A 13,140-nucleotide genomic window follows, 5' to 3' on the forward strand; every position below is an offset into this window, starting at 1 on the left:
TACAGTAACTTAAAAGGATAATTATCCTCCTGTGATGACCTTCCTTGTCTGATGAAAAACGGGGAGGGAAAATGCTATTGACTCTACTCTTTACCTTTTGCAAAAGCAAGAATCCTATTCTCCCAATACAAGCAAGGAACATGGAGGAGGCACTTAAATTTATGGTTTGGATCATCTCAGAGAATTGCTAGAACCCTGAATTACTGCCACTGTCACTTTCCCCTATAATCTTACTCTCTACAGTAAAATGTTCCACTACGACCTTTAAGATCAGCTGGGAAGGCTCCCTTAAACATACTCAATATATAGCAAACATGTACCAAGTCAGGACTGCAAGGTTACGCAGAGATGGGTGTTCCCTAGTGGTCTGGACTCTTCTTCCCCCCTTAAGACTTGTCTACACCTAAGTCTGTACAGTGTATATTTTCTGGAAGCAGTGCCTGATAGTCAAATCTTTTTGTGGCCAGGAATAGGAGTAGAATAATTAGAATATGGTTACCAGCTCCAAGTCATTGACATGCAGTAGATTATAAACCAAAACAAACAAACAAACAAACAAACAAACAAACAAACAAAATGCCCGCAAATAAAAGTGTGCCATAAAGGTATACTTGAAATCTAGAAAGACAATAATGATGATGGACATGGATAAGCACTTCCATGTTAGGTGAAAAATAGTATAAACATTAAATAAGATACTCAGGTCCTTATTCAACCCTGAAATTCAACCCCACGTTTTGTTTAGAAAATAGCCTGAAGATATATGATACAGTATATATGCAGTTAGGTGTTGCTGAATTCACTTTATCAAGCATTTATCTGGGGTGTCGTGATGACAGTGCTAGACAAGGACTGGCGAGATCATGATTCACATCACTACACAGCTAAAAAGGTTACTAGGTGACCTTAGGCCACTCACTCGCACTCTGCTTAGCTTACCTCACAGGGTGTGGGGTGAAATAAATATGTGCACTGCCCTGAGTTCCTTGGAGGAAGATTGAAACCAAAAGGAAGAGTGGAACAAATAAAACTATTTTTGTGATAGCCTTCCACTTTTAATCTAAGTTTATAAAAAGTAAAATTAATGTAGCACATGTCTATGCCACCTTTCAACCAAATAGTTCTCAAACACAGTTAATGTAGAGCAAAATACAAACAACAAAAGCTACTCCCAATAATTGGGTAATTCTCTAAAATGATGTGGGGTGTGCAGCTGGGGGCTGCAGCAAGAGGGACAACTGGCAGAAATTAGCGAGGATCCTATGCATCCAGTCATTAATCTGTAACACATTCATAAAAGTTACTTTCTGCATATACTGAAACATTAAAACACATGTGTGGAACTAATTCATAGGTAAAGGTAAAGGTAAAGGGACCCCTGACCATTAGGTCCAGTCGTGGCCAACTCTAGGGTTGCGGCGCTCATCTCGCTTTATTGGCCAAGGGAGCCGGCGTACAGCTTCCAGGTCATGTGGCCAGCATGACTAAGCTGCTTCTGGCGAACCAGAGCAGTGCACGGAAACGCTGTTTACCTTCCCGCTGGAGCAGTACCTATTTATCTACTTGCACTTTGATGTGTTTTCGAACTGCTAGGTTGGCAGGAGCTGGGACCGAGCAATGGGAGCTCACCCTGTTTTGGGGATTCGAACCGCTGACCTTCTGATCGGCAAGTCCTAGGCTCTGTGGTTTAACCCACAGTGCCACCCGCGTCCCTGGAACTAATTCATAGTTATTACTAAATAGATATTCCAGTGACTATGGACTCTCTAGGCTTCTCCATGTTACTTGTTCATGTGAGATACACATGCATAATGAAAAAAGTTAGTTGATTGGAATTAATTTTCTAACTCTCCTGGTTTTTTTTTTTTAAATTGTGCATGTCCAATTGGGCAGTTGGGCAGGGCTTTTTTTCAGCCAGAACTCACCGGAACTTAGTTCCAACACCTCTTTGGTGTGTTCCAGTACCTCTTTGTAGCGTACCAGCAGCTGTATAGCAGCATGGCGCCCAGAGCTGTGTGTCAGAGGCTTCAAGCTTCATGCCACTCATGGCTTTATGTCTGTAGCGTGTTGGGGTTGATGTAATGCGGCTGCAGCAATGCCGGCAGTGGGGCGATCAGGCAGAGAAGTGTTCCCCCCAAAAAACTGATCCCCCCTAAGAATGCTCCACGTCTTTGGCTCCCCCTAAAGAAAAAAGCTCAACAACTTTGGGTTGTCTGTCAAAAAAAAGTGGGAGTTCCTGCACCTCTTTTTCTAGAAAAAAAGCACTGATGTTGGGGCAGTTCTTCATATCCTAAAGAATCTGAAATCTCAATGAAGGAGTTGAGTCAAATCAAACTTGAATGAAAAGCATTAGAACATGAGCTATTCTCTGAAAAACTCTTTTGAACAGGTATTAAAAGATAACTTAAAGTGGTACTATATTTCATCTCCCGATTCAGAAAAAGGGCTTGATTAAGCAAACCAATGAACAGAAAACCTGACATTGTGTAGACTTTGGCACCAATCAAAGTGAATGATGAGCACCTAAGATTCACATCTGACACCACTCAGGATTCTGTATTTTACCCTCTTCAAAAGCTGGGAAGCAGTAAGCAGCACAGATGCCTGTCATTTTAAGACTGCAGTTTACTGTAATAGCCTAGTGCAGAAATCAGCTTTCCTGCTCACTGAAGAATGGAATCACATTGGGGGAGTTTCAGTCACAGCTGAAGCTGCATCAGAATAGAACAATAAGATTAAATGTTTGACTTGCTAGCTACGGTTCAGATGTCCAACCAGTTTCTGAAAGATATGCACTGTTACCATACAACCAGGATAATGCCGTCTTTTGTTGGTATGCAGGCCAATACCTCTGTACTTTTCAATAAATTGCTAGACTGAAAAGTTTTGGATCTTAACTACCTAAGTCAACCACAGCTCTTCCAAATGTGTACTGTGTATTTGCAGCTATGTTAGACTGTGCATCAAGTCATCATCTGAAAGTTACAAATGCTAAAATCACTGGGAAGAATTCATCATCATGCTAAGGCGATCATTTCATCAGGGCAAACATTTTGGCTTACCAGATGGAATGACCCCCCAACCCCACCCTGAGATTTGTTGTGCAAGTAGAAATCCTTTTGCAGGGCTTCTCATTAGTTGAATCCCACCCATTTCATTTTAGGGCTATCTAAAGCAAGTACTCCTAAGATTTGCTACTGTTGGGATATGACACAAAAATAGCTAGGAAACATTATTCTCAGCAACTTTTCTTTCTTTCATGCATGCATGCATTAAAGTATTTATGACCCACACTTTCATACAAGCACATAAGGCATTCCAAGTTATATTGAAGTCATCAAAAGCATCCATAACAAACATCAATAAAAATAAACAAACAAACCATGTCGCAACTGCACATATATACTTATATTTAAGAATCAGATCATATGAATCCGCTGACGATGTTATACTTAATCTATGATATAACTTCTCAAACTAATACTTACTTTTTGGTTGTAAATATTTCCAAGAAATGTACATGCATCCACTAGACTTGGGCCAAGATTAACTTTGTTGGTAATAACCATAAACTTTTCCATGTACTTAATAGCTTCCTCCACTTCTCCCAGACTAAGAAACAAAGCAACGAATAAACATTTAATGAGCAAATTCATCAAAGGAGCAAATTCACCATACCCTGACTGATTATAGTTGAAGCTCTGCTCAGCAATCAGTGCATTGAAATTTGTAAGGCAAAATTTTGTAGCTTGAAATTATTAGTGTTGTTTGCGGAAGAATTGTAGGCCGCAGCAGCTACATCACAGTTTGAAGGCTGGAGCTCATAAACACCATGGCCTCCTTCAAGATGTAATTGCTTCTCTTTATCTGGGTAAGCCAAGGGTTGCTGGAGTCATACTACCTACCACATCTGCAGTAGATTGCAGGTGTTACCTCTAATTCCCAATTCAATATACACAACCTGAGGTCATTGCCAAATCTAAGCTGAATATTGGCAAATGTACATTGATAAGACATTTGCACATTTTTTAATAAAGCAAGCTATATTAACAACAAAGCACCTCCACACCGCCATTACAACACACAGCCAGATGCTACAGTTTGTTTGTGGGTGAAACATCACACAGTTCCTCTTTCTGAGTCATAGCTGGTGACCTTAATATTAGCTGTGAACCTGAGTGTCTAATGTGGCAGTGCAGAAAACTAAATGTCACGCCACCAGTGAGCCAAAACCTCCAGTCCTAATATAGAAATGTGTAGAAACTAAAGTTTATAGGTAATGACAAAGGGAATTGTTCTCTTATTGTTTTAAAGAAGACGCTTCAAGTTAATTTTATGAAGCAAAAGACTGAGCTTTAAGAAATAAAAATATACCAACATAGTATATATATGTACCAAAATATGAATGGTGGTGTTCTCTAACCTCACATATGAACCATAGAAATAGAAGACAATATCTACAAAATTGTAACAATGCCATGATGCCTCCACATGATTAAGTGGATCTAAATTGTAACAAACTGATAAAGTGCTTAACAGTGAAATCCTACATGTGTCTACTCATGTCTAATTGAGTTTAGTCTTAGGACTACAGTCCAAAATTTCCATGGGGTTAAAAATGGTCTAACATTTAACATTTTTTCATCCATAGAAAGTGTTTATTTTATTACAATCAGGAGAAGGCGGCGAGCAAACATTCCTGGAATGTAAAATGTATTGCAAACATTTGCCATATGTCAAAAGGTTTCTAAAGTTTAAAATCAAAGTCACATTTTGATGGCTATTTTTCTTTCAAAGGGGAGAGAATCAAACATTTCCACCCAGAAGAACTGAACTGATTTATATAAGTTAAAGGACAAGGTTAAAATGTTAGACAAATATTAATTCCAGTTTTTCTAGTTTTCTATATGCAGTGCACAGGTGCAACTTGAACAGCATATTATATGGTATAATCATTAAATTCATTCAACCAGACCTTAGAGAGTTAAAAACATATATTCTGAGGAAAAGTACTCCTTGGTCCAAAGAATGAGAATGAAACTGTGCAGAATATTTGTGTATCAAGGTGATTCCAGTTTCCAACTGGGAAAACAGGACTGTTAACACCCACATCCCCTGACAACTGTCCAATTATGTATATCACACTTGGCCTACTGTTTGCAGTAGAAGTAATCAATAAAGGATGTGGTTGAGTGAACATAGATTTTGGTTGAACCAATGCATGAAATCTTAATCATTTACTCAGAGTGAAGAAATCAAATAGAGCAGAGATGAAACAGCCACTGAGGGTTTTGTTGATTGTGCCACCACGTTTGTGGGTTAGAAGCTGAAAGTAATAAGTCAAATGGAATCAGTGACAGGAGAAAATGTAAAAAGGTTTTCTTAATGTAATGAATTAATAGAAATGTTTTTGATGTATTTTTGATCTTTTTTGATATAGCATTACATGAACCTATATTCCATTTACAAAAAATAAATACCATTTACCTAAAGAAAGAAAAAAGAAAGAAGAATTAATTTGTTCTATAATCAAAAGGCAATATGCCAACACAAAGCTTTATTTATGCCATGAGAATAAAACTCTGCTACAAGATTAAACAGGATTGAAACAGGTCTGCCAAATGATTATGCAGGGAGCAAACTCTAAACAAGCATTACTATCAGATTAACATCTGTTGAGTTGAACTAAACTTTTCTTAATTATTTCATTTCATTTATATATCTTATTCATACAGAATGTGCATCTTGAAGCTTCAGCAGACAGAAGTGGCTATTTGTTATCTATAAGTCTTGTTTTCGAGATAGAGCTAGAAATTTCAGTGGAATTTCATCAGATTAGTAAATAGTGCCTTCCACTTTCTCACACATGCCTTCTCTGATACTGGCACAATCTGATGCTTTACAAATTACATTTACTCCTTGGTAACAGAAAACATCACACTATGTGACAGAAGCTACAAACACTGGGGGTAAAAACAGTTTTTTAAAAAAATTATGAAGAGTATGTTTAGGCTCTGTTAGAAAATACAGTCCATACCTCTGCAATGGATGAATGTTCCCTAGGAAGGTTTCATGTGTTGATTCCTACAGATCATTGAACTTACATTTACATGAGGCCTGTGATTTATGTTAGAAGGAGGATAAGGCATCTTGATGAAGAATTAATTATTCCCAAATTACTGAAGCAGTTATTAAATAATCTGAGACCTGATGATTCTAATGAAGAAGCATTTCACTTCCTGAAGCTTTCAACTCTTCAATACTTCTTCGTGAATGATCAAACTATTTAAGGGTGGATGTGACCTCCTTTCTTAGGTAAAGGTAAAGGTAAAGGGACCCCTGACCATTAGGTCCAGTCGTGACCGACTCTAGGGTTGTGGTGCTCATCTCGCTTTATTGGCTGAGGGAGCTGGCGTACAGCTTCCAGGTCATGTGGCCAGCATGACTAAGCCACTTCTGGCAAACCAGAGCAGTGCATGGAAACGCCGTTTACCTTCCCACCGGAGCAGTACCTATTTATCTACTTGCACTTTGATGTGCTTTCAAACTGCTAGGTTGGCAGGAGCTGGGACCAAGCAATGGGAGCTCACCCCATTGCAGGGATTCAAACTGCCAACCTTCTGATTGGCAAGTCCTAGGCTCTGTGATTTAACCCACAGCACCATCCGTGTCCCTATCTCCTTTTCTTAAAGGTGTTCAAAAGAACATTATAAATCACTTATCTGAGAGTCTCAGGCACAATATCCTATGCCTTGGCTCAACAGTTTGGGCTAGAAAACCATAGATTCCTGTGCATAGTTCAGTGTTTCTCAAACCTTTGGGATCCCTTCCTGAGCCTCAAGCGCTGAAATGCCTCAGACCTGCCCCCCCCAATATAATATAGCATGGGGTCACCTTTGCCAAAGATGCCAGCTACCTTTGTATGGGATCAGGAAGTCATATTAGAACGTGGAACTAGGAAACTGCCAGGTATGCTATGCATATGCTATCAACAAACAATGTGGCCATCAAGGAGAAATAAAAGTCACTAGCCAAATTATGGCAAGTTGGTATGATCTCAATGAATGCCATTCATTTCCTGTCTGCACACAGTTTTTTCCCATTTTTTCACTGGAACCAAGTGCACAGATCTAAGTAGTAGGTAGTAGGTATAATCCTCCTAGTACTGTGCTGTATCTTCTTCACTTATTTAAATGGGGTTCGAACAGGGCTCTTCTATAAATAATTTTGAGCTGAATCAAGACTGTACAGAATCAGCAGTTGCTAGCAAACACACAATTATATTAGCAGGGAAGCAGGCGATCATTCAAAGTAATATCTTTTAGCATAAATACCTAGCCCTTCAGTACATATCAATAGTAAATAACAGGAATTCCTAAACTTTGTGCCATGAAAGGACTTTAAGTAAGCAATTAAACCTTAATTAATAATTACAGGATCTTGGGAACTGTACATGCTCACTCCCAAAGGAGTCTGCTGTATCACTGTTATGATGAGACTTGCATTCTTCTAAGTCTTTTTTGGAAAGTTGGCAATACTGCCGCATCTCTGCACTGGATATAAATTAATAATTCAGTTATTCCCAGCGTAGAGATCCAGGTGAATTGCCACTCATAGGTGGAGGCTTCCCACTGCCACTCTGCAGAAAGCACTCCCGAAATATGAAACACAAGTTGTGTAAACTCTGCTGAAGGTGAGTAATTTCTCTTACACACTTTAAAAGTAAATCTGTTCAGGTGCCAAATGTGCCTCAGCTATTTAAAAGCATGTAAACACCAGTGTATATTAATCTGAAAACAAGATGATTGTAGTTTTCTGTTCAAATTTCAAAAAACTACTTGTCATTAAAGAACATTATTTCTGTTTTCAAGAGCACTCAAAGATCAGACTTTTGCAACTCATCTCAGGCTATGATCTCTGCCAGATGGTCCCTTAACAATTTCAATAAAAAGAAAAGGATGCTACTATAACAACACTATCTGCCTGCCATATACTCATATCACCTGCTTTCACAACCTCTAGAAGCAAAAGGACAGACAGGCTATCAGTAGTAGTCTTAGTCTTTGGAAAATAGTGAGGGAAGAAATTAGCAATCTTTGTAAGTGGTCATGTAGTTACAGCCACACGCATACAAATATGTAGCTTGTTCTTCAGCCTCTGAATTCCATTACAATGTAAATCTTATTACATATTTCTTGCTGCTCATAGTAGTCCTAAATGTAAAATTAGTGGTGGTGGGGAAAGGATTGATCAAAGTACGCTGGCAGTGCCATTATTGCTTTTGGTGATGGAGCTCCAGTGACAATAAAGGAAATCTTGGAAGCATGTTCAAAAATCTATTTAGGTTTGTTTGCTTAAGTGTGTTGACATGCATCTCAATATCTTCCAAGAAAGGAAAAATAAGGGCATTTTGGCCAGCAACACATTAAACAATCTGTTTTTGGAAGTAGCTCAACTTTTCTGCTTCTGAGATTCAGGACATTCAGGTTGAAAAATTGCAATATCTATAGTGATTACTGTAATTTTGTACATTGCCCTGAAAACATGCTGAAATGTAGTACATAATTTTAAAAACAAAAAATTGATAAAATAGCCTGCTCTGAACACTAATTGTTAACAAACCAAGGAGCTCCAATACATACACTTAGTTCTTCACAACCAAAATCATCTCCATGCATTTTAATGGAGGGAGCTGATCTCCCCATGCGTTGCTTTGCATCTGTAGTTTGCGTCCTTTTACGGAAACAAATGGGGACTTCTGTGCATCCATGACCTCTGTAAGCATGTTAGAGAATATGTTCAACTCTGTGCTGGGATGACTGCACAGGATTTACTGACAAAAACATTAGTTTCTATCAATGATTCCCACTAAGTTCCAGGTGTTTCAATTCCCCCCCCATAATCCACACTTTCATGGCATATAATAATAATTTGGGATGATAGAAATTGAATTGTATTTACTAGAAATTTTACTCATGTTCTAAAAGCTGGAAAAAGTGAGGCAGATCTAGATAAATAAAAACTTCTAAAGAAGAATTCTGGAAAGGTTACACTGTGGCATGCCTATTGAAGCATGTTATAATTTTCTGTGCTTTCTGCTTTTTAGCCTGTAAGATATGACAGGATATTTGTTTTTCAGCCGTGCCTTACCCTTTCTGAAAGGCAAAAATAAACAACGCAACTTCCAATCCTGTTTAATACCCTCAAGTAAGATTATCGTGCACAAAGAAATGCTTTGATGCCTGATAAGGTATCTTAATTTAAGTAACTCCGAACTGAAAAGCCATATGTGGAAAAGCAGGCCATTGCTTAAAATTTAAGCAGTCAGTAATGGGAAGCAACAGACATCCAACAATTTAAGTTTTTCACAGCTGAATGAATTTACAGTGACAGTAAGACAAGGAGGCACTAACCTACCTTGCCAGGACCTGAGCTATAGCTTGATATGCTCTCCCTAAACCAGCGAAATCTCCCAGTAGTTTGGATATTTCCAGATAAGTATTTAGCTTCTGTGAGACAAAAAAGAAGATATAAACACTATTAGCAATTTATGCTTTGAAACCTTTTGTCCACATTGCGGGACAAAAATGGACAGCATTTATGTGAAAGCATTTGCATAAGGGATTTTTGTATAATTGTTTCACATCTCTGTAAACATTACGCATACACACAAACTGTCTGATTTAATGAAAACATATCACTGTTCTAGCCTAATAAGAAGCTAAATACATGAATTTCAGTTAACAAAGCAATTTATACAATTTACCAGTTGTGCATACATGCTTGGCAATTATGATATAACATCCTTAAATTCCATTAGTTGTACCCAGATTTGGCATCAATCATTCAAATGCACAATCTCCTTGTAATAGTTACTATGTATTTGTTTGGTTTATAATAGTCCAGAGGAATCCGTTATAATAGATTGTATAGAATTTAAAAGGGTAAACTTGAAAACAAGCTGTTGTATACAAATTTATTGTATGTGCTTCTAATAATCTTTGCACAAAAGTGATTTGTTAATATTCATTTAGAATGTAGTCTATTAATGTGACCTCTTCTGTAAACAAAGGATTACAGCTGCCACAGTGAAACATATGAACTTAATTTAATTTAAACACTCACATAATCTGTATTGCATAATTTCTTTTCCAATTTTTTCAATGAGTCGCAGGAAAGCATGTATATATAATGAAATCTCATTCTTTCCTCCCTCCCTCTTAGTACCTTGACCCAATCTATTACACACATGAGGACACAAGAACTCTCCAAAGACTATCTATGGAAATCCTTTTTGCACATTTTCAAGAAAGGATTAGTGAATGTCATTTACGAGGTTTAATGGGGGGATGGGAAGTGAACAGGAAATCTATGCAAACCATGCTGGACAAATCTATGCAAACCATAAGGCTTTACTGATGTTCAGATGTACCTTAAGTGGAGCACATGCAGCCCAGTCCAAATGAACCTTGACTAGTACACATCATAGGACAATCTTTTCTAAGGGTTGGCTAAAGTGGATCTCATCCATGTGAGCTAGAATACTTCACCTTTGCAGTGCTGACAGCCTGGAATGTGTCAGCAGCTACTATTTAAAAGACTAATACTACACTAGGAAGCTTGTAAGGGGATGTGGTCATGTCTAAAGTATTGAATAAAGTGTTGGATAAAGTAGAGGTAAAGATCTAACTTCTGTGACCAGAGCATCACATAACTCTAGAAGCAGTTTATTGAACAAATTCTCTGTTTTCGTGCAGTCTTTCACAGTTCATAATGTGGTTCATAATGAAATTTCTGCCACTTTCGTATTCAACTGCCACAACCTTGCTTCCTTGCTATCCACCAAACAGCTTAAGTGTGGCCACGTTAGAATCCTGTTCCTCTTTTTGGAATATCTATATTATATTCAATAAAACACTTCTAAATAGGTAGCAGCATCTTTCTCGTTCTTTACATATAGGAGATTTCTTCCCTGTGCCCTATAGTTAGTGTGGATTGGACCTATGGATAATGCAGGGCATCAGAAGGAAAATGGATAATGCTAAAATATAGATACATATAAAGCCAATCCTAACATTCTGAAAAGTTTCTTCCTTAACACTGTAAAGGAGTGTGGCTTGGATCAAGAGCCAGTCATATTTAGAGAAGACTCTAATCTAAGTCCTACTGATTTCAGTGAATCATCTCCAAGTATGACCAATGTCTGGATCTAATCTTATGTATTAAAAATGAATTTAATTTATTTCAGAATTTAGCTTTTAACCTTAATTGTCTTAGCAAACAATACACATATTACAAATACTACTAATTTCAACTCTGGGTAACAAGCATTTCTCTAGGTTTGCCTTTAAAATAAACATATATAGTATGTATAATAATTATACATATATACATTATTATATAATAAACATTATATAATGATGAAAATGTGGGCACATTCCACATTTGTCTATTCCCCCCTATCCTGGCATAGAGAAGCTATGTTTCACAAGGCTCAATAATGGTATGTTGGATAGAAATACACATTCCAATGCATAGGCATAAACCACTGCCTGTAGCAAAAGCAATTCTAGAGTGGAAATATGTTAGCAGTATCAAGAAGTCACAGCAAATGTTGAAACAGAGCATTCCAGCTGAATGAAATAAAACAAAGTAAAAAAAACAACTCCCGATGTACAGACAGGAGTGGTATAAAATGAGGTCTGAAATAATCTGTTTTAGAAGAAATGTTTGGAATACTCAAACCCAGCAGTAGGCTTAAATTATATTTATGTTGTCTTAGCATTAAATATGTATTTCCAAAGGTCAGACTTCAAGATGGAGGTCAGCTTCAACCCAACATTTGAGCTGTGGGCATTGTCTTACAGCAGAGAAGGGAAACACTCTTCCTTACCACTATCCATAAATCTGTCTTCATCATCCTTGACCATTCTAGTGTATTTTATAAGAGCCCGTGTACAAATCTGCCAAGCTCGAGTACATATTTTTTTCTAATGTACTATTTGTCTTCTGCTTCAAAGTATGTCTTGCTGAAGTCTTCATGAGTACTACAATTATTTTGGTTACCCTAAAACATCATTTCCATCTTTCTCATTCAATTGCTTTCATTCCTCAACATAACATTGCAACCCCCTCATCTCTTGCATTTCAAACTTCTTGTTACTGGGTACTTTATAGACATTACTCCAGGCAACATTTCCCGCCACTGTCAAGTATCTGTAGATATATAAAATATACTACTATGTTGAATACCTAGATATACCCAGTGCTGACATTTCACACAATTGTATATCTACCAATGCACAATAATGTATCTTTCCGCTTTCAAATATTAGAATATTTGATTTGTTCTCCACATTCATTCTCCCTCCAATTTTCACAGAATTATGTAATAATACAAGAATAAACTTTTATGTTACGAAGTACACTAATATTAGTTTGATATTAGGAAACTGAAAGCCAGTTCAAGAGTTATACTTAGAAGCATTCCGTAGGAAAACCAGAATTTTTCCAGGAAAATTGAGGATGAAATGAATGAGAGGAAGTAGATTTCACTGATGGGGGTGAAGTGGTACCAGAAGGCAAAAATTGGTTGCTGAGTGGCATTGCTTCTTTATAGAAAGGGATGGGGAGGTTGTCTGGGAATAAGGAATGTTTGGGTAGTGATTTTGTGGGAGTCTGGGAAATATTTTAGGGGAAGAATATAGCAATTGGAAGAGTTTGGGGCATGGCAAGGGGAATAAAGACAGGAAATCTCTCAAAGAAAAGAAAGAGAAATGATGGGGCTTGAAAGCACAAGGTAGTGGAAGGGGAGAGATAGGGTCTGGCCAGCTGATGGGCTTGCTGGAGAGGAAGTGGTGTTAATACCTGTCCTTGTACTGTGATGCTGGGTTTTGGTGTGTTGGAAGTCAGAGCACCCCTTCAGCAACAAAAGGAATGGAGGGGGGAATCCACAGGAAAGTTTCTAGGCAGAGGGGTGAGGTTTCCTTGGTTTCTGAAAGATTCCTAGATATTATGGTGAAAGACACCACCTCTTATGCTTGAGTTAGGCTAGAAAATTACCAAAGATGACAGTGAATGGGTGTAAAAAGCAAAATGATGTCAGCCAGGAAGAGTTTGTCTAAATACATGTTTGCAAAA

General features: G+C 37.7%; 1 protein-coding gene across 3 annotated transcripts in view; it reads right to left on the reverse strand.

Moving 5' to 3' along the window:
• Positions 1-13,140, reverse strand: part of TTC29 (tetratricopeptide repeat domain 29) — a 111,850-nt gene that overhangs the window by 40,131 nt on the left and 58,579 nt on the right. For all 3 annotated transcript variants that reach the window (XM_083520075.1, XM_083520074.1, XM_083520076.1), the window contains exons 9-10: positions 9,418-9,509; positions 3,489-3,612 (exon numbers count right to left, since the gene is read on the reverse strand). In XM_083520075.1, the coding sequence (XP_083376201.1) occupies positions 3,489-3,612; positions 9,418-9,509 (216 nt within the window). The remainder of the gene's footprint in view (positions 1-3,488; positions 3,613-9,417; positions 9,510-13,140) is intronic.

Source organism: Podarcis liolepis (genome assembly GCF_965112155.1).
Source record: "Podarcis liolepis genome assembly, chromosome: 9".
In the NCBI taxonomy this organism is placed as follows: domain Eukaryota; kingdom Metazoa; phylum Chordata; class Lepidosauria; order Squamata; family Lacertidae; genus Podarcis; species Podarcis liolepis.